Source organism: Bufo bufo, chromosome 4 (genome assembly GCF_905171765.1).
Source record: "Bufo bufo chromosome 4, aBufBuf1.1, whole genome shotgun sequence".
In the NCBI taxonomy this organism is placed as follows: Eukaryota; Metazoa; Chordata; class Amphibia; order Anura; family Bufonidae; genus Bufo; species Bufo bufo.
Window position 1 is genome coordinate 21,508,122 of NC_053392.1, and position 21,433 is coordinate 21,529,554.

The 21,433-nt window shown below is 42.0% G+C and overlaps 1 protein-coding gene across 1 annotated transcript in view; it reads left to right on the top strand.

The window, feature by feature from the left end:
• The first annotated feature begins 1,132 nt into the window (after positions 1-1,132).
• The window catches only part of LOC120998899 (vomeronasal type-2 receptor 26-like), a 158,522-nt gene continuing 138,221 nt past the window's right edge, over positions 1,133-21,433 (top strand). The window contains exons 1-2 of the mRNA XM_040429778.1: positions 1,133-1,284; positions 20,051-20,342. Coding sequence (XP_040285712.1) covers positions 1,133-1,284; positions 20,051-20,342 — 444 coding nt within the window. The remainder of the gene's footprint in view (positions 1,285-20,050; positions 20,343-21,433) is intronic.

Sequence of the window (21,433 nt, forward strand, 5' to 3'; positions counted from 1 at the left end):
CCTGCTACGCAAATTTCGCGCTGCACCCACTCGCGCAGCTCTAGAGGGTCTACCTGCCTACCCTCAGCCTTGGCAGCTTCGGCCAAGTCGAAGATCTTTGCCAGGGGGCCAAATATGTCCAGGACCTTGTCCTGACAAGCGTGCAGGGCCGACTTCAAACCCTTCCTCGGATTCCACCCAGATTTGGTGAGGAATTGGGTCATTTTGGGGTCTACCGCTGGAGTCTCACAAACCCTGTTGGGAACTATGGGCCTGGGGCATTCTGCCCTAAGTTTGTTGCGCGTCTCTTTGGAGAGGGGGCAACGCACGCGGGCCTCCAAATATTTGGATACATGATCCAATGGCAACCACTCCGCCGACCGAGGGTGGTGGAGGGAATCCGGGTCAAACAGAGGCTCCCCTGAGGGATCTGTCAAAGAAGCAGGGAATACATCTGCTGCCGAAACCATGGAGCTACACCCAGGTAAGGGGTTAGAATCTATGACCCCAGAAGGGTCGTCCTCTGCCTCCTCATAGGCGTCATCTAAAGCCTCCTCATCAGAACCGACTTCAGAGTCGGAAGCTGTATCCTGCTGTGCTCTAGCACATTTCCAGTTTCGCGTACGTTCTGCCTGACGCGTACAGGCTCTTTTGCGCGGACCTAGCGCGCCAACATTGGTGGAAACATCGTCACCAGTCATGCGTTTTCTGGAGGCAGGCCCTGGCCCGGTTGGTTTAGAAACCGTAGCGGGCTGTGGGGTGGGAGAGGCAGCTGGATGGGTAGCAAGGGCCTGGGCAATGGACTGGGAAATGACAGAGGTCATTGATCCCATAGCCGCAGCAATCACATTAGATAATGTGTTTTGAAAAACCAGGGACTGATCCACAGGGGATATCACTGTGTCACCATCATCCCCAGAAGGGGTTAAATCAACTTGAGGCATGTCTTCCTCAATAGGGCCTTGCCCACTGTGACTTGTATTAGGCATGATAAACACAGCCTGCCTCACTATTGGTAGTGATAGGGTTAATTATAAATAGAATCCTACCCTATGAGCTCCGCTGGTGAGGATTTTCCCCAGCCAGGGAGAAGCTAAAGTGGGGAAAGAAAAAACCTTAAAAGGAAGGAGCCGGAGAGCAGCAGAGGCCGCCGATGCACAGGAGCCGGAGAGCAGATGCCGAGCAGGGGACGCCGAGACTCCGGAGCGCCGCACTGAAAACCCGGAAGCGGAAGCGCCCGAGATCTCGCGAGATCTCGGGCGGAGCGAAGCGCAGCAAGCAGGAGAGCCGGCGGCAAGATCAGAGGTGAGCCGCGGCGCGAAAACAGCCGAGGGGGAAGGGGGGACCGTGGGGGAGCAAGCTGATTGAAGGGACTGAGGAAACTCAGTCAGAAGCAAAAAAGACAATCACCACAAGAAGGGACAGACAGAAGGGGATACATAACCCCATGAGGAGATAATCGGTCACATAGGGGTTCTCCTGAATAACAGGGACACCAGAGCTGTGTCAAAGAGTTACACGGCAAAAGAAATAGGGGAGAGCCTGTAAATTAAACCTGCAACACAACAGTATATCCCATCAACCCAAAAAGGGGGGAAAAAACTACATAATAGTAATAATAATAATCCCACATATATCATAGGTACTTATCTCTGCGGTCAGCAGCAAAGAAAGAGGAGGATTTACAGGAAGTGTGGCCTGTTATACTAGGACTATGGGGAGGGGCTGTTCAAATGTTTCAATATTTTTGTCTTTGCTGCTATTGGTCAGAGTAAAGAAGGAGAATGGCAATACGAGCCTCCGGGTCTTGTAATAAAATCCCCTTCGGAGAGCAGCAACACATGGTGATACCTGGGGGTCACCTCCAGCCCAGCCACTGCAGGAGCCACATAGTAGTTGTACGTTATTCTATTTGTATAGTTACATTACCTTTATTCCGTCTAATTCCTGTTTCAGATTTAACCACCGAATCCTTCTCCTGTGAGAATACCACTCATGGATCCCTCAAGAGTTATAAGTCTCTATATATGTTTGCTCTTGGCTTCAGATAATAATCAGGTTTGGAATCCTATAATTTTCTATTCATTTGTTTATGACTAAAATAAAAAGAATGTTTTTCTTCATAGCAGAAAGCAAGGTGGAAATTCTCCTGGGAATTCCTGGCTGAGGAAAACATCACCTTTTATATACAGATCCTTGATTATACTGATCTATGGAACAGCACAGACTGCAGGAAGCCGCGGCCATGTGTCCCAGCAGCTACTGAATGTCTACGGGGAGAAGGTAAGAGGATTTGTGTGATTGTAGGGGAACGGAGTACAGCCTGGAGCATACACCTGTCAGGCCAGAAGTGCTGCTTATATTATCTCCAGCTGCTGAGATGATTTGGGCATGTAATGCACATATAATAATACAGGTGGAGACTGATAATGAACACTGCATGAGTTTATATGCTGCTTGGCTCCAAGTCTCACAAGTTTTGAGATAACATTTGATTCTACCCTCTTCTTCAAATCACACATCCAAGCCCTTACCACATTCTTAAAAGTTAAAAACATAAATGCTTATGAAAACATGTGGAAATCTGAGTCTCACTTCCTTCTGGGATTCGCGTCCCCACCTATCCCTTGGTTGAACTTGATGGATGTTTTTTAAACCGTATTAACTATGTAACTATATGAAACATCCTGCAACCTCCAACTCCTTGCTCAACTAAAATGCTAGTGCACGCTCTCTCATCATCTCCTGCCTAGACTACTGCAGCATCCTTCTCTGTGTCCTCCAATCTAACACTCTTGCACCCCACCAATTCTTCCTCTGCTGCCCGGTTAATCCACCTCTACTTTCCTTTCTTCTTTGCATCTCCACTCTGCCTCCATTTTCACTGTTTGCCCATTGCCCAACAAATTTAGTTCAAAATATTAACAATGACATACAAGGGTTGCCCACAATCTGTCCTTTCCATCTTTGACGTGACCTCCTGATACCTCCGCACATGTAAACTCTGGTCCACAACCTGTCCCCTCCAGATACATCACCACACATACTGTAATCTTTGCTTTCCTCTTGTTTGCCCCTCACACAATTATCCCCACAACTTCTTCAGTGCATTCCACATACTCTAGCACTCATTAAACAAGCACATCAGCCTCTCCCTCCATGATCCATGTTTCATAATCAATCTGAAACCCAGCTCCTCAGGATAACCTGAAACCCACAATAACCCTGCTGAGACTACATTACCATATGAGCTGCTTGTGCCCTCACCTATCATTTCCTTCTCCCATCCCTTGTAGATTGTAGATCCTCATGATCAGGGTCCTCTCTCCCTCTGCCAGTCTGGAACCCAGTTGGTTCTTGCGTAGTGTATTCTTTGTATTATATTGCATATCTACTCTAAACCCCTTTCCTATGCACAGTGGCCTGGAACTAGTGCTTTATAATAATTCATAGCTCCTCTGATTACATAATTTTTATGTAAGACAAAGAGTATCGGAAGGAAACCTCTGCAAACACCAGATGAACATACAAGCGATATGCAGATGGTGACCGACGTCAAATTATAACTTACCTGTGAAGTACTTAGTGTTAACTACTGGAGGTAGCATGCTGGGGGTTATGTTCGTCTTCATCAGACGACATCTTAATCTCTCCCTTCTTGTATTTTTCCCTCTTCTATTTAACATAACTTTTAGACCCCTGTCTCCTGAAACCATTCCTCTGTCCAACCTGTACTGATGATTACCATCCTGCCCCACAACCCCCTCTTTGTCTCCAATCTCCTACAACACTTTGTCTCTCTGCCCATTTTCTCCTGAACTAAAATATGGACTCCTTGGTCTGAACATTAAAGATCCTGCTCTTACTAACATTTCTTATACCCAAATCCAATGCCGACCATTTTTATTCTTGTTCTTCTGGATTTTTCAGCCTCATTTTACACTTTAAATCTCCATCTTATACTAAATAAGTTTTCTGCTACTGGGGTTCAAATTAGATCTGCCTCTCTCTGAGGTTCTCCTTCACTCTATCTTTTGCCAATGCAATATTAATCATCTTACCTTTATTGTTCAGTTTCCTCAATGTCCTCTCATATTGTACCATTTTTTTTTTGCTCCATAAGACATACTTTTCCCCTCAAAGTTGGGAAAAAATGCCAGTGTGTCTTATGAAGCAAATACTAATGAGCACTTCCATTATGCGCACTATAATCTGACATTGTGTGACATTAGCTCACACCACAGTGCTGCAGGAAGAGCACTCTGAATCTCCTGAGTGGTGGAACCATCCAAAGCAGATTTTATGTCTGATCTGAGGTAGGATAAGGATTGGGGCTCCCACGACGATTGGAGGTCTGATCTGAGATCTGATGAAGATTTGGGGTCTGATTTGAGGTCTGATGAAAGTTGGGATTCTGATCTGAGGTCTGATGAAAAACATTTTTTTTTATTTTCTTCCTTTAAAACCTATATGTCTTATGGAGTGTAAAATACAATAAAATATTTGACGAAGTTGAAAAAAGAGACAGGTCCATCAAGTCCAACCTATAATACTACTATGTCTATATAGTGACTCTTTTCACATGTCGTATATCAAGTCCTCTCTGTACATGAAGCTTAATTTTTGTGAACTTTTTTTCCTCCACTGAGCCTCACTGTCTTCAGTGATGTGTGGAATACTACCAAAGCTCTCAAACATTTTTTGAAAAAGCTCGTACTTATCATAGAAATAATTTTTTATCTTCTCTCATTCAACTCACTAAATTTTTTAACTTTTGTCCAAACGAGACATTCATTGTTTCATTTTTAAGAACTATAACCTTTGTGTTTTGCTGTCGGTGTACTGTAGCTGTATGCTTTGCATTTCTAACTGGCACATACTAATTTTTTGATTAACTTTTCTGTTTTTTTATTTTTCTTGGTGAGAGGGAAGGGGGCAAAAAATAGAAGTCCAGCTAAAGAGTAACCCTAATAAATCTATAAATATATAAATTTTAATATTCAATTACAAATTCTTATCCTTTTATGTCCAGGCACACACCAGGCCAACAAAGATGCTGCTAGGGAATGGGGTGACTGACCCTATTAACATGTACTATAGCTTGGCCCTGAGCCCAGAGGCAGCTCCTGATGGTGGAGCCCCCCTGTCCTCGAACCTAGCTAAAAACTCCTATACAGCCCTCAAGTGATCAAAATTGGGTGATATATAGGGTATTGGGCTGGTGTGGGCATGGACAGAGAGGATCAAAAACAAAAATATGAAAAAAAGCACAGTGTATACAGCCCCGACGATAGAAACTATCATCAGGTACACGGTGCAGCAAATTACTAAACTAAAACAACACCTAGATAGGATAACGCTAGATGCCACAGAATTAAACCGTGGTCAACCCCAACGCGTTTCCCCCACGGTGTGGGATCATCAGGGGGTAATAGATAAAAGATAATTAAATAGATACAGACGGCATATAAAGTAAACGGAAGGAAGCCCCGATACAGTTGGCAAATCCGTGAAGAAGCCGTTCAATAAATGGTGTCAATTATGACATTCAATAATGAGATCAAAAAATGTAATGAGATCAAAAAATGTTTGGACCAGATGACGATGTTGGGAGGGACGGATAGAGGAGCATATGGCGACAGTCTTGATATATCATATGTGTGCATCATATCTGCAGAGAAAAAGAGAAGGATATCCATATATACGTATGAAAGGCTTAAGTATGTATCCCAGCACCTCATACAAAAGTGTGAATGACCACCACCAGTATGGGTTAAAATAGAGGGATTCACTCACGGTATCAGGAGGAAATTCCATATACTTAAGGGCACTCGATCAGTCATATAGATAAAGCAAATAACTCCCTTAGAAGTGTGCAGAGACCAAGCGTGTCACTGATGTTCACATGTATCAGTCACAGAGGTAGACTATAAACCCAGTAAGAAGATCATCAAATAGTCATATACCACTCAAAATGCAGGGGATCATGGAGGTGAATAGAAGGATGAGCATACCTTCAGATATATGTTGAAGCACCAACAACAGTCACCCATGCCAGGTCAACCTATTAGATACCGGTCCACTGTATGACAAGAAAGAGCATGTATCACCAAGGTCCCGCTGCAGACAACTCATGTCTAGAGGTACTGAGATCATGTTACTTACTGTTGGTAGTCAAGCCATAGACACACGTCCCCTCCCTGGGTCCAGCTATTACTCTCACAAAGTTACCCCCTCTTATACTCACCATAAAGAGTCTTCTAATTGTTAATACCTGTGTCAGGGTGAGGTCCCAACCAGTAACTCCGCCTAGGACTGCAATGTACGCCATGTGGAAGGCATATACGGCGCCATGAAAGGTAGCGTGCGTTCCAGGGTGGAACGCACGTGACGCGACTTCCGGTACCGGAAGTAGCGTCATCGGGACATAAGTTCCAGCCCAGTGCCAGCCTGAACAGCTAGCCAATCACCTAGAGGGCGTCCAGGTACGACGTCATCTCCTCGGGCCGATGCGTTCCATACATGGAACGCAGACCACCGGATCGTGCACTAGACTGTGAGCAGAATAACAAAAATTGCCTAACACAGGTAGTAAACCTAATTATAGTGTATAATACAAGCCAGAGAATAGCAGGGGTAAGGTATATGATACAGTGGCCAAAACAGGCGACCATGCCCTACACCCTGCAAATCTTAGTTTATATGAGGACTCAGTGAGCGGGGGTACACATATAAAGGACAAGATTTTTGAGTAAATAGATAAACACTGATAGAACAATATATAATAAAACCGGTGAAACCGTTTATAATCACCGTTATAGATAATCATAGTTTCGGTGCTTCGCGCACCCGGTCCAGTAAAGGGACAAAACTAACTACCGGGCTCATAAGTAGCAAGAATAAAGTTAGGGAAGGGAAAGGGGCAGGGGAATGGAAGATAAGGACCTAGCGCGAAAGGGCAAAAAGGCCAAAGGCAAGTCACAGAAAACATGAAAAAGTTAATCTTTCATTTAGCCCGCGGGGGGACTGGGACCGGAGTCTATGGATCCATTCACTCTCCTTTTGTAGGATCCTCCTATCCCAGTCACCCCCACGTGGAGATGGATGTACCAATTCTAGTACTGTGAATCGGAGGCACCTAGGGTCTCCCCCATGGAATTCATTTACGTGTGTCGCAATCGGGGTAACTTCCTTATTTTTGACATCATTTACATGCTCAAGGATACGTCTTCTCAATTCCCTGATAGTTTTCCCCACGTAGTCAAGGGGGCAAGTGCACTGGCATAGATAGATAAGACCCCTAGATTTACAGTTGATAAAGTCACGTATCTGAAAGGTCTGTCCAGATGCTGATCCAATAATGGTTCTCGCTGTGTTCAAAAACACGCAGGCCTTACAGCCACCACATCTGTAAAGACCCACCGGTCTGCGGTCCAGCCATGTGCCCACCTTGACTGGAGGCGTGTAGTGGCTAGTCACCAACCGATCCCTAAGGCTTCTACCCCGGCGGTAGGAGACAGACGGACGTTCGGTCACGGCCTCTGAGAGGTCGGGATCCATACTCAGAATCGGGGGGGGAAGGGGGCAAAAACCCTTAGTTTAATTCCACCATTACCACCATTGTTTTTTGCATTGCAGTAAAAAAAGCAAATTCACTTTATTTTACAGGTTGGTACAAATGTAGTAGTGATGTCAAATGATTTCTGCGAGGAGGCCAGTAGTGTTTATTAGAATCATTTTGGGTACTTATTTAAATAACTCTTTCAGGCTCTGTGACGCACATTTGATTTTATTCTTCCCTTACGCCTTTCAATGAATACTATAACATTTTAATGATATTATTTTTTTATTTAATTTGGTCATGTTCCACTCGGCAATATTATTTGTAAAATGGGAAAATAACCTTTTCTTTTTAGCACCCTTGGAGGGTTTGAACATTGCAGCCATTGGATCGCTTATACCACAGACTTCAGTCAAATAGTATTGCAATCGATTAGCAATAGTGCTATGATCTTGGGAATTCCCGAATTTCCATTTTTTTAATTTAAAAAGTTGAAAAGCTGTAAGTACTTCAAAATTGTACTAATAAAAACTGCAAGTTAAAACAAAAACAAGCCCTCACACAGCTCTATGGATGGACTATGGTGATATGAAGCATTTTTTCAATAGATTAGATTTTTTTTTAAAGAGTTAAAACTTGGGGTTGTGCAGTGTTTAGATATCGATGACCTATGCTCAGAATAGGTCATTAACCCCTTAACGCCCGTTGACATACATGTATGTCATATCTGGACGTGACTTAAAGCCCAGTGACGTACATGTACTTCATGGTGATCGGGCGAGTGCAGGATCAGCGGCAGGGATCCGACAGTCACTGATAGTCAGACCCCTGCTGTATGCACCAGCATCAGTGAAAAGACCGATGTCGGCGCATTAACACTAGATGTGCCGCGATCAGCGCTGACCGTGACACGTGCGATGTCCTGTGGGGATCGGAGCAGCCATCGGGTCCCCGCGCTGCTGTGATGGGGACCCGATGGCAGGGAAGGCAGCCCGGAACCTTCCTTAGGCATCATGGCTGCCTTCCGTGACAGCCTGTGAGATCCAGCCCCCTGTATTACACTGGTAATACACTTACAGCCAATGTATTACAATACAGAAGTATTGTCATGCATTGTAAAGGGGATCAGACCCTAAAAGTTGAAGTCCCACAGTGTGACAAAAAATAAAGTGAAACAAGTAGTAAAAAAAAAGAAGTTTTACAAAAAATAAAAAATAAAAACTGTGCTAAAAATTTTTTTTTTTAGAGTTGAGCGGACACCTGGATGTTCGGGCTCAACGAGTTTGGACGAACTTCAGAAAAAAGTTGGAGTTCGGGACCTGAACTTGACCCGAACTTGACCCCGAACCCCATTGAAGTCAATGGGGACCCAAACTTTTGAGCACTAAAAATGGCTGTAAAAATGTCATGGAAAGGGCTAGAGGGCTGAAAATGGTGTCAAAATGTGGTTAAGAGCATGGCAAGTGCTCTGCAAACAAAAGTGGATAGGGAAATGACTTTAAATAACATAAAATAAGTAAAAATAAAAAAATAATAATCTTTATCTAGGAGGAGGAGGTCCATATGGAGTAGGAGGTTGAGGAGGCGGTGGATGTGGCGGTGTAGGTGGAAGTGGCGGTGGAGGAGGAGTCGGTAGCCTACACTGCTTTTTGGTTTTAAATTTATTTAAATTTTTTAAAATTAGGGTACACCCCAAAACATTGGGAAATATAACCCTCCAGTTGTGCTAAACACATGTTTAGACAATACACTGGCTGCAGGGCAGGCCAGCACCTCCAAGGGGTAAAGGGCAAGCTCAGGCCATGTGCCCAATTTGGAGACCCAGAAGTTGCAGGGGCTGACCTCTGTCAGTCAGTTCATGTAGGCATGTGCACACTTACTGCCCCACCATGTCACACGTCCCCGTGATCTTCATGATCAAATTTGATATCTGCTCTATCAACTTTTGATGTTCTTTTATGCGCCTACCATGGTGATCACGAGTGGCGGGGAATCAGAGTTCCAGGCCGGAGAGGGAGCGTGAGAAAGAGAGACCACATCCAAGGGAGGATACATTTTTTCAAATTTAAAATTATAGAGCGGAAATATGGAACAAAGTATTAAAGCGTAAAAGTGGGACAACTTTTTAAAGTTTAAGCATTGAATGAAAGGATGTGTCGCGCATCAATTAATGAATATTTTCTTAAATTTTATTCACTGTCAACTATGTGCAGAGCAGTGGTTTCTATCCGGCAAAATTTCAAAAATGTCACGTGACAATGTAATTGACGATTTTTTTAATTTATGTTCCTGTCACCTATGTAGAGGTGCTCCAGTGACATCCACCATCCATTTGGATATCTTCTCTATCAACTTTCGATGTTCTTTTCTGAGCCTACCATGTTGATCACGGTTATCGGCGAATCAGGGTTCCATGCCGGAGAGGGAGCGTGAGAAAAAGAGACCATATTTAAGGGAGATAAATTTATAAAAAATTTTTGGGATTGAGCAGAAATGTGGTAAAAGCTATTGAGGCGCAAATGTGGGACAAATTACAGAAGCCCAAATGTGGGCCAAAAGAGTCAAGCGGAAATATGGGAAAAGCTATTGAGGCGCAAATGTTGGGCAAAAGAGTATAGCAGAAATGTGGGACAAATTATTGAAGCTTAAATGTGGTATAACTTGTTTAAGTATTGAATCAAAGGATGTGGCGCGCATCAATTAAAGAAGCATTTCAGACATTTTATTCCCTGTCACCTATGCAGAGCAGGGGTTTATTCACGCCTAAAATTGTATAATGTCAACCCAAGAATGTAACAGAAAAATTACAGAAATTTATTAACCTGTCTACTTGGTAGAGCAGGGGTCTATGACAGAAAAAAATTGTTTATTGTCACCTGAAAATGTAAAATAAAAATTATTGAAATTTATTAAGCTGTCAACTAGGTAGAGGAGGGGTATATTACACCCAAAAATTGGTGAATTTAAACCTAAAATGTAACTTACAAATGTTCTTTTTTTTTTTTTACCAGTCTAATAGGTAAAGCAGTGGTACATCACACCAAAAAATTGCTGAATTTCACCAGAAAATGTAACTGCCAATTTTTTTATTTATTTTTATTTTTATTTTTTTACCGGTCTAATAGGTATAGCAGTGGTACATCACACCCAAAAATTGTTGAATTTCAACTGAAATTCCCCCTCTAAGAGCTGCAATTTAGGTTTTAGGCTAAGTGTGGCTGTGACTCAGTGACCGCGTCTCAGTGCACTGCAGACACTCAGCATGCGGACACAAGCGGCAGGGTGAATCTATCAGAGGCAAATACCAGTGAATATAGGGACAGGAAAACAATATCAGACAATAGCGCTCCTCCAACCATAATATATAGGGATATAGATGAAAGATCTCAATACTTACAGGACAAATAGTCAGAAAGCTGAGAGCTGAAAAAATATTTAATCCCTAGATACTGATAGATAGATATATAGAGGTAGTGTCCATTGGTAAAGCATCTCACCATCCCTAGCCGCAGAGCCCAGCCGCACATAATTTTTAACCAATTTTCTTTCTTTCTTCCCGTTCTATACCTTTTTTAATAAAAATGAAATAAATGTTACGTCTTAAATCAAAAAGGCGTATGCCTCCAAAATAGTACGAATCTAACCGTCACCTCATCCTGCAAAAAATGAACCCCTACCTAAGACAATTGCCCAAAAAAAAAAATATATATGGCTCTCAGACTATGGAGACACTAAAACATGATTTTGGGTTTCAAAAATGCTTTTATTGTGTTAAATGTAAAAAATAAATAAATAAGTAGACATATTAGGTATCACCGCATCCGTAACAACCTGCTCTATAAAAATACCACATGACCTAACCCCTCTGGTCAACACCGTAAAAAAGATAAAATAAAAACTGTGTAAAAAAAGCCATTTTTTGTCACCTTACATCACAAAAAGTGTAATAGCAAGCGATCAAAACGTCATATACACCCCAAAATAGTGCCAATAAAACCGTCATCTCATCCCGCAAAATTGATACCATACCTAAGACAATCAACCAAAAAAAAACTATGGCTCTCAGACTATGGAGACACTAAAACATGATTTTTATTTGTTTCAAAAATGCTGTTACTGTGTAAAACTTAAATAAATAAAAAAAAGTATACATAGTAGGCATTGCCGTGTCCGTAACAGCCTGCTGTATAAAAATATCACATGACCTAACCCCTCAGGTGAACACGATAAAAAAAAAATAGAAAAGGTGTCAAAAAAGCCATTTTTTGTCACCTTACATCACAAAAAGTGTAATACCAAGTGATCAAAAAGTCATATGCACCCTAAAATAGTACCAATAAAACAGTCATCTCATAATGCAAGCGCATCCTTAACCCTTTCGGATAACCCAGAGCAGAACTGACTCCTGAGAGCCGGGTCGTTCCACTGGGTATCTGTAGCCCACCTACGGAAGTCAGAGCAATACTCCTCTACCGGCCGCTCTCCTTGTAGGAGTCTCCGTAATCTTGATTCAGCCAGTGCGACTCGGTCAGGGTCGTCATATATGAGACCCAAGGCCCCGAAAAACTCATCCACTGACCGAAGAGCCGGGGAATCAGTAGGTAAAGAGAACGCCCAGGACTGCGGGTCCCCCTGCAGCAGGGAAATAACAACCCCCACCCGCTGTTCTTCATTACCAGAGGAGTAAGGGCGCAGTTTAAAATATAATTTACAGGCCTCATGGAATGTCATAAACTTGTCCCTTCCCCCAGAAAATCTGTCAGGGCGAGGGACTTTGGGTTCCGCAACAACCTGGTTACCAGTAGCAACCGCTGGGCTTGCGGTCAGTTGTAATTGCTGCTGTTGCTGGAGGACCGACGCCTTCAATCCTGCCACCTCCAAAGACAGGCCATGAAACTGTTTGGACAGAGCAGCAATTTGATACATACTGGATTCTAAGTAGGTAAAAAAAAATATATATATATATTTTTTTTTTTACCTACACAAAATAAGGGCCAGATATAATGTAATGACCGGCGTCACGCACAGGGAGGGAAAAGGGAAAGCCCTGCCCAAGGGAGAGGGTAAGGTGGTGACCCCTGACTCACCTTGCGGCTGGCACCTGACTGCCCTGACGTCCCTAGACGGGTTCCTCACCCGTGCGGCGATCACATGCCTAAACCCTGGCTTTCCGTAAAATGAGCCCTAGATAGTGAACGGGCCGGTGGGATCGCTAGTCCGCACCACTGACACTAAGAGGGAAACACCAGGGAGAGGACAGACAATACAGACAAACACATACACCCAGGTGGGTGACCACAGCAGTCCACAAAGGTCCAACAGGGATCCGGAGGGTAGCGTTCTGGACCAACAATCAGAGAACACAGCTACACAGCTCCAGAGGGTCAGAATAGATGTCCAGGCAGGAAGCTCTATATCTGGCAACCAGAGAAGTGTGAGAGAGAAATATAAGGAGGTCTGGGAGTGCTGGACAAGAAACAGCTGAGGAGAAGGAGCTACGGATCCCTGAGTGAGCCAAAAGGGTTTGCAAAGCAAACTCAGAAAGCTACCATAAGGAAACAGCCCTATCTTACATAGAGCGCGCAGCCAACCCCTGCGACGTCCTGACCCCGGGTATAACGGAGTCAGGCGTGGTTCTAGACACCCTCGTGACAGATATAAGTTCTCTATAATTCAATTCGGCTGCTTTGCCAAATTTTACAAAAAAATTCGCTTCGTGACTAATTACTTAGTTATGAAGCGCATTTCTTTGTAAATAGCGGGTGCAATGAAAGGGAATGGTGAGCCTCCCCCATCATTTAAACCCCGCGATCACTTGAGATTCATATTAAATCATTTTAGTGTTTGCTAATTTAAAAAAAAAAAAAAATCTTACCTAATCCATTTGAGTGCGAAGAGGCCGCCTCAGCCATCTTGCTTGAAGATCCAGGGCAAAATCTCGAGCGGCGCACATTGACATCATCATGTGGCGCGGGATCTTCAAGCAAGATGGCCGTGGCAGCATCTTCGCGCTCAAATGGATGAGGTAAGTATAATTTTTATTTGTATCGCCATTTCAGGGAAAATCGATTTATTACCACAAATCACAAAGGAATTTTTTCTGAAATTCGTATCGAAGTCCAGTTCGTCCCAAAGTTCGTTTGGGCCGAAGTCTTTAAAAACAATTAAAAATAGCAACCGGAGAGGGATTTGATACCGAGGTACCAGCCAGTACCAAAGCCCTCTTCGGATTGCTATTTTAAATAGTTTTTGAAATCTATGATTCGAAGGTTGATTCTCTCAAGCATAGTGACAGCATTGAATTAATAATTGTTTATAGTTTGTCGTTGTTGTGATCACTGATGTAGACGCCTAAATCATTATTCGTCATTCAGAATTCCATAAGTATTAACAGGTATCATTTACAGCATAGAAGATACCACAGCGGGTGCAGAATGTACAGTAACTGTTTGCCTGACAAACGATATGTTACACGATCAAACTCAGGAATTTTTACATGATGCTCTTCTCATCTAAAGGGTAATCGTTCGAAAGCTAAAGTGACTCTGTCACCGGTTTTCTGTTGCCTTTACTTTTAAATCCTAACTGCTCCAGGACATGCCAATGAGTCCCCATATTCATGAGCTCACGGCTCTTCTCACCCATTTGCCTCTGATTGCGTTGGGAGAGCCAGGAGCTCATTGGCATGCGCTTGAGCTGTTCAATACAAATATTTTGGCAAAATCTCTGGTACTATTAAAGAAAGTGACCCACTACTTTATCTTGCCCTTAGTTAGGACACCATAGAACTGGTGACAGAGTCCCTTTAACTCGAATAATGACTTGGCATAATGGCATATTCTTATCCGCTTGATAGGAATTTAGCTATTATAAGCGGTCAGGAGATCACAGATAACTACCTTTCTCCACATAGTTTTTTTGTCTGGACGAACCTGGGCCCTAATGCTGGAAACAGGCCAGATCCCCGTCTGGTCTCATTATAGTCAACAGGGTACGGCAGTGCTGTGGCAGTTTCCGGCTATTCCAAATGCAGGAACAGCCTGCCGCAACATGTTAGTGTGAAACTAGCATAAGCTGAAATTTTTCCTCTGTAGGACAAAAACTACTGAACATTTTTAATAAAGACCAATTGAAAAAAGATTTTTTAGCCCAAAATGAGTAAGATGCAATCATAAAAAACACAAATTTGTTCAGAAAGTGTTCATATCATTTAAAGATGATTGAGGGATTGATGATGATGATGATGATGATCAAAGTTATGCAATGAAGACCAGGTATTCCATCTCTGATCATTTATAAGCTTTCATTTTTTTCAGTTTGTGCACAGTAAGAAGCTCTACAGAAAAATCTGTCACCTATAAAACAGAGATTGCCAAACACAGAGATGAAGGTAAGACATAAAGTGGTGGGTGGGTTGGAAGAAGAGAGAATGTACAAGTTGTAGTAGATGTCACTGTAACGCCAGAAGAACATGTAATCACTCCGGGTCACTAAAGACCCATTTACACAAAGGTGGAATCTGCCGGTAACTACAGATGAGCGAATTTCTTAAAAGTTTGATTCGGCTGATTCGCCGAATTTCAAAATTTTTTTGGTTTCCCCCGCCCCCATCATTGTACCCCTCAGATGCCGCTTTCATACATGATCGCGGCATCTGAGTGTAAAGTTAACAATAAAATTTTTTTTATCAAACTTACGTCATCACACCGTATTATGTAATCTTGCGCCGCACAAGATTTCAGCCGAGATCTTCAAGCAAGATGGTGGCAGCCGTCCCGTCGCGAGCAAATGGAGGAGGTAAGTTAGAATTTTTTTGTTATTTATACTTTTTTAGGTTAAATCGATTCGCTGATACGAAGCACGAGGAAATTCGGCTTCTAGGCGAATCGAATTTATCCTGAAATTCGGATCGAATTCCACTTTGTGGGATTTGATTCGCTCATCTCTACCAGTAACGATGAAGACTATTTTCACTTTCATGTTGCACTTATGGTGAGAGGTTCCTACAAACTATAATTTGTGCGATCGCCCATTTCCCCTGTCCTCACATACAGTACATACATTATTATTAGCAGCACATCCCCTGCTTACATGAGCAGAGGTGCTCACTACCAAATTTCTTCATGTCTAAGTTAAAGGTTTTGATCAGCGGCAAGTGAGCGTTTTATCATTTGTCGTTCGATCGCCAAACATATGTACACGATAGAATGACTATTTTTACATGGTTTCCACATTCATGTTTTTTTATGCCGTTTTTGAAGCCAAAGCCAGGAGTGAATCATAAACCAAGAACACATATAAAACAATAAAGCCTAAAGCAGTTTTCTTTGATTAAATAGCACAGTAGATTTGTTAGCAGCTAAAAAGGAAGCTTCTGGCAAAGTCCAGATCTCACCAGATCAGTTAGTGTCGCACCGTTAGATGTTTTATAGGCATAACCACAAGATTTAATTCTGTAAGTCTAATTTCATGTGTGTTAAATAAACTATATGGGACTCAGGGGGCACTTGTGCAGCTGATCAGGGGGGGTTGATAAAAACGGGGAATGCCATAAAAAATAAACCTGACCTGTAATTTTGTGAATGAAGCACTTGTGCTGAGCTCCTGCTCACTCCTCCCACCTCCCCTCTCCTTACACTTGCATTGAAATATGTAATGAGATCAAGAATTATAAAAGGCTGAGGTGATAATTTCTCTAATGGTAGGGATCTAGTGGCTGTCAACGAGCTTCTATTATGTAGAAGACCAAGAAAGCTGAACAACAGCTTAATAGAATGTTACTTCAGATAATATGATGACCCAGTGGCTCTGAATACTAGAAAAGGTAAATAATTGCAATCCATCAAATGGAAGATATAAAACCTATGCAGTGAGCCTAGGAGAGGGGAGCAGAGGACAGGTGTGGTAGCTTTGGTCCTCAGGGAGGTAGTAGTACTCGCAGTGGCAATTCCCTCTATCTCGCTCTTCTTGGGGCTATGCAGTAACTGGGAAGGGCGGGGGCGCACCCTTTCTTTCCTCTGGGCACACCCTGGTCTTAGGGCTTATTCCTGGTGGTGATTGGGGTGACATTAATGTTACATGTGTTGACAGCCTGGTGCAAGGCAGGAGCATGGAAGCAGTGGTTGGCAGAAGATTGAGGAGTCAGTAACTATGCCAGTTACTAATATGCTGGATAGGAGTAGTAATACATTTAACAGTAACAAGGAGCAATTCCCAGTAGATCACAGTGTAATTATTCCCCAAATAGCAGTGTATGGACGGCAGTAATGATGGGAGTTGTAGTGCTCCTTTTCTCCGTCTCTCTAAAGTCTCTCTCTGCAGAACTTTAGGCTGGCAATAAGGCTGTTTGTACTGAAGGGTACAGAATTTAGATATGGCTGGGCAAACTGTCTCAGAATGTGGAAGGGTGCATCAGCAAGGTTCCCTCTCCCAGCAGCAAAGTTTCTTCCTTCCATAAACACACGGTCTTGCAGATACTGGATCTTCTAGCTTCTTCCCTGAAGCACTTTGGGTGATAAAACAGCTTTTCCTGGCTGTAGATCTCTCATAGATAAATATTCTCTGCCTTACTCCTAGCAACTTGCACAAGAAGGTCCTCACACTTTCTTAGCTACACTTTCACTCCACACTGACTAAGCAGGGGGAAGATTCAGGTCCATTTCTCACAACCTAAGGCCTCATGCACACGACAGTATTTTTTCACGGTCCGCAAAACGGGGTTCCGTTGTTCCGTGATCCGTGTCCGTTTTTTTTTCCGTGTGTGAAAGGAATCCATGTTTTTATATGTTAAAACTAAATCTGCTTTCTATTAAAGTTTCATTTCTCTGTTAGAAACTAACTCTGATTGCTGTTAAGTATCTTTTCTCTGTAACCCTGAATTTTATCTCTTTGGCACTACTCCCGGACAATATTCCTAATATGGAAGTTCCGTTTTTGTTTCTCTTTTTCTGTCTGTAGAATAGAACGTGTTAATATGATAGGTTGAATACATAACTTACGATGATATGCTAATAAAGGGGGTAAAGCCCCCTCTATATAATCTGTGTGCATTAAAAATAAACTTCAGAGTTCTCATTCAGTACATCATTGTTGTGTCTGTTATTCCCTACTGAGTGAATCGCTCTCCTGACGTCAGAACAAGACTCAAACCAAGCCGATACTAGAAGTTTGGTGCCAGGGGTACCAAGTGGGACGTTGAGATTTCCTAACAGTGTGTCTTCCTTGATTTTTGGAGGATCACCAGACAAGAAAAGTGAAAAAAAAATCTAAGTCAAGTTTGCCTTGAAAATTATAGGAAAAAAACGGACACGGACGCGGATGACAATCTTGTGTGCCTCAGTGTTTTTTTCACGGACCCATTGACTTGAATGGGTCCGCGAACCGTTGTCCGTCCAAAAAATAGGACAGGTCATATTTTTTTGACGGACTGGAAACACGGATCACGGACGCGGATGTGCATTTTCAGAGTTTTCCATGGACCCATTGAAAGTCAATGGGTCCGCAGAAAATCACGGAAAACGGAACAACGGACACGGATGCACACAACGGTCGTGTGCATGAGGCCTAAGGGATGTACCAAGGGATTGTTAACCTTTGCTTGTCCACACAAGACAAGGCGTACAAATATAAGAAATCACAGCATTTCCCTTTACAATAGAGCATTACAAAAATGTACTCTTTGCAGTGACCCCATTCTGGGCTACTGCATTTATATGTAATAGAAATTGTATTTCTCTTTAACCAGAGTGGGCTGGCAGAAACACTGCTGAAATGCATCAACCCATTGTTCCTGTTTTCTAAATTTTCCATTACTAATGATACCATTAGGAATCCAGTGTGTTACTTGGAAGAAATGTATATCCCTAATTCCTATGTGATGGAAGGAGATGCGATTATTGGAGGGGTGCTGAAGGTCTCCAATTCAGCAACAATGTCTGGCCTTGATTTTAACAGTGCACCATCAGAAAGCACCTGTCAGTTGTAAGTGTCTATATTTTCTCAATAAATTGCATATATGTCAAGCTCAGGGACTATGTTTAGTAATTAAAGCATGTCCTGCATGTTCATGAAAGAAGACAATTCACAAATCTTTTTATAGATATAAGGCACCAACTCAGTGGGATCCCACAACTGGGTAACCATTCAATTTTTCAACATGGCATGATCAACATAGGGCCTCCCATAAACACTGACGACATATACAGTACAGACCAAAAGTTTGGACACACCTTCTCATTCAAAGAGTTTTCTTTATTTTCATGACTATGAAGGCATCAAAACTATGAATTAACACATGTGGAATTATATACATAACAAACAAGTGTGAAACAACTGAAAATATGTCATATTCTAGGTTCTTCAAAGTAGCCACCTTTTGCTTTGATTACTGCTTTGCACACTCTTGGCATTCTCTTGATGAGCTTCAAGAGGTAGTCCCCTGAAATGGTCTTCCAACAGTCTTGAAGGAGTTCCCAGAGATGCTTAGCACTTGTTGGCCCTTTTGCCTTCACTCTGCGGTCCAGCTCACCCCAAACCATCTTGATTGGGTTCAGGTCCGGTGACTGTGGAGGCCAGGTCATCTGGTGCAGCACCCCATCACTCTCCTCCATGGTCAAATAGCCCTTACTTTCAAAGTTTTACCAATTTTTCAGCTGACTGACTGACCTTAATTTCTTAAAGTAATGATGGCCACTCATTTTTCTTTACTTAGCTGCTTTTTTCTTGCCATAATACAAATTCTAACAGTCTATTCAGTAGGACTATGAGCTGTGTATCCACCTGACTTCTCCTCAAGGCAACTGATGGTCCCAACCCCATTTATAAGGCAAGAAATCCCACTTATTAAACCTGACAGGGCACACCTGTGAAGTGAAAACCATTTCAGGGGACTACCTCTTAAAGCTCATCAAGAGAATGCCAAGAGTGTGCAAAGCAGTAATCAAAGCAAAAGGTGGCTACTTTGAAGAACCTAGAATATGACATATTTTCAGTTGTTTCACACTTGTTTGTTATGTATATAATTCCACATGTGTTAATTCATAGTTTTGATGCCTTCAGTGTGAATCTACAATTTTCATAGTCATGAAAATAAAGAAAACTCTTTGACTGAGAAGGTGTGTCCAAACTTTTGGTCTGTACTGTACACTGGTGCCGACATGGTGCAGCGTAGAATCAGTGGTGGCATTAAGGTCACTTTACACAGACTGATGTGTCAGGCAATTATTGGGAATGAACCAGATGTTCCCGATAATTGGCTGATTATCAACGGAGATAAGGACTACATTTACCTGCAGTCGTCATCTCCGCTGTATGAAGACAAACATGCATCTGCTCGTTCATCAAGTGATCGCCAGCACCTTATACCCAATAATTGGCCTGAAGTTCAGTCCGTTTAGGAAGTAAAGAGGCTAATGTACATTCCTGGAGGTCTATGGCGGTGAGGTGGTTTGCTTAATCTCTGTGTTATTTATGCTTCGGTCATTATTATTCACTGATCCTTGTCTGTTGCAGCCCAATGCTCTATTACCTCAGACACCTCCTGGCATTCATTTTTGCCATACAGGAAATAAACAGTCGAGGGGACATCTTACCAAATATTACCCTGGGCTACATTCTCTATGACTCATGTGAGGCAGAAAGGAGAGCTCTGCAGAATACACTCTGTGTTATAACAGGGAGAGAAATCATTACTCCAAATTACAACTGCTACCAGAAGGGTCAATTGGTCGGTATAGTTGGACATCAACAATCATCTTTATCAGTTTCAATGGCGAGTGTGATTGGAATCTATAAGTATCCCCAGGTGAGTGAAGAGTACTTTATTTACTAATATTTATCACACACCCCATTACTGGGGATCCCTTATATTTCATTTTCATGCAATTTAGACTAAGAAGTAATACAACCTACAGTATGCAGTGACCAGAAACTGTCTAAAATTTTTGATTTTTCAAAGTTGCTCCCCTTTGCCTTGATAAATGATTTGCATGTTCTAGTTATTCTCTCAACCAACTTCATGTGTTAGTCACCAGGGATGCTTCTCCATCAGTCTTGAACATTAGTGTTGATCACGAATATTCGAATTTCTAATTTTTATCGCGAATATAGGCACTTTGAAAATTCGCAAAAATTTCGAATATAGTTATATATATTCGAAATTTCGAATATTAGAAAAAAAAAATTTCCGTTTTTTTTATTTTTTTTATCAGTATACATAATCCCTCACTGCTTCTAGCTTGTGGGCCAATAAGAAGGCTGCAATATACTTAACTTTAGGAGTAGTAGTGTTTGCGAATTTTGCTCTATATTCGTTCTTTTTGAATATTCGCTATAATGCTATATATTCTTGTTTTAGAATATTACGAATATTCGAAAAAACAAAGTTATAGCAATATAGAAAATATTCGAAAAAATCGAATAGAGCAATTTAGCTAATATAGTGATCTAATCTTCTTTGTCTAATAGTTGTAAGTTGAAAAATTCGCAATAAAAAATTTGAATCCGAAAATTCGAATTCCGAAAATTCGCATATTACACAATCATTACCTTTCTGATTTTTTAAGTAAAAAAAATCGTGAATTTTAGCGAATTTTCGAATTTGCGAATTTTCGACGAATATTCTACAAAATATTCGCGAAATATCGCGAATTCGAATATGACCCCTGCCGCTCATCACTATTGAACATGTTCCCATGTATGTTGAGCCCGAGTTGACCAGTTGCTTGGTTTAGGTGAGGGGTACTGTGGGATGAGTTATTACTCTTCTACACCTCAGGCTGGAGGTTTTATTTTTTAGGACATTCAAATGCTTAGATTTTTAGAAGCAAATTTTTACATTTTTAAGGAAAATCCACTTTTGTAAGGACCAATTGAGTTTTGAAGTCATTTTGTGAG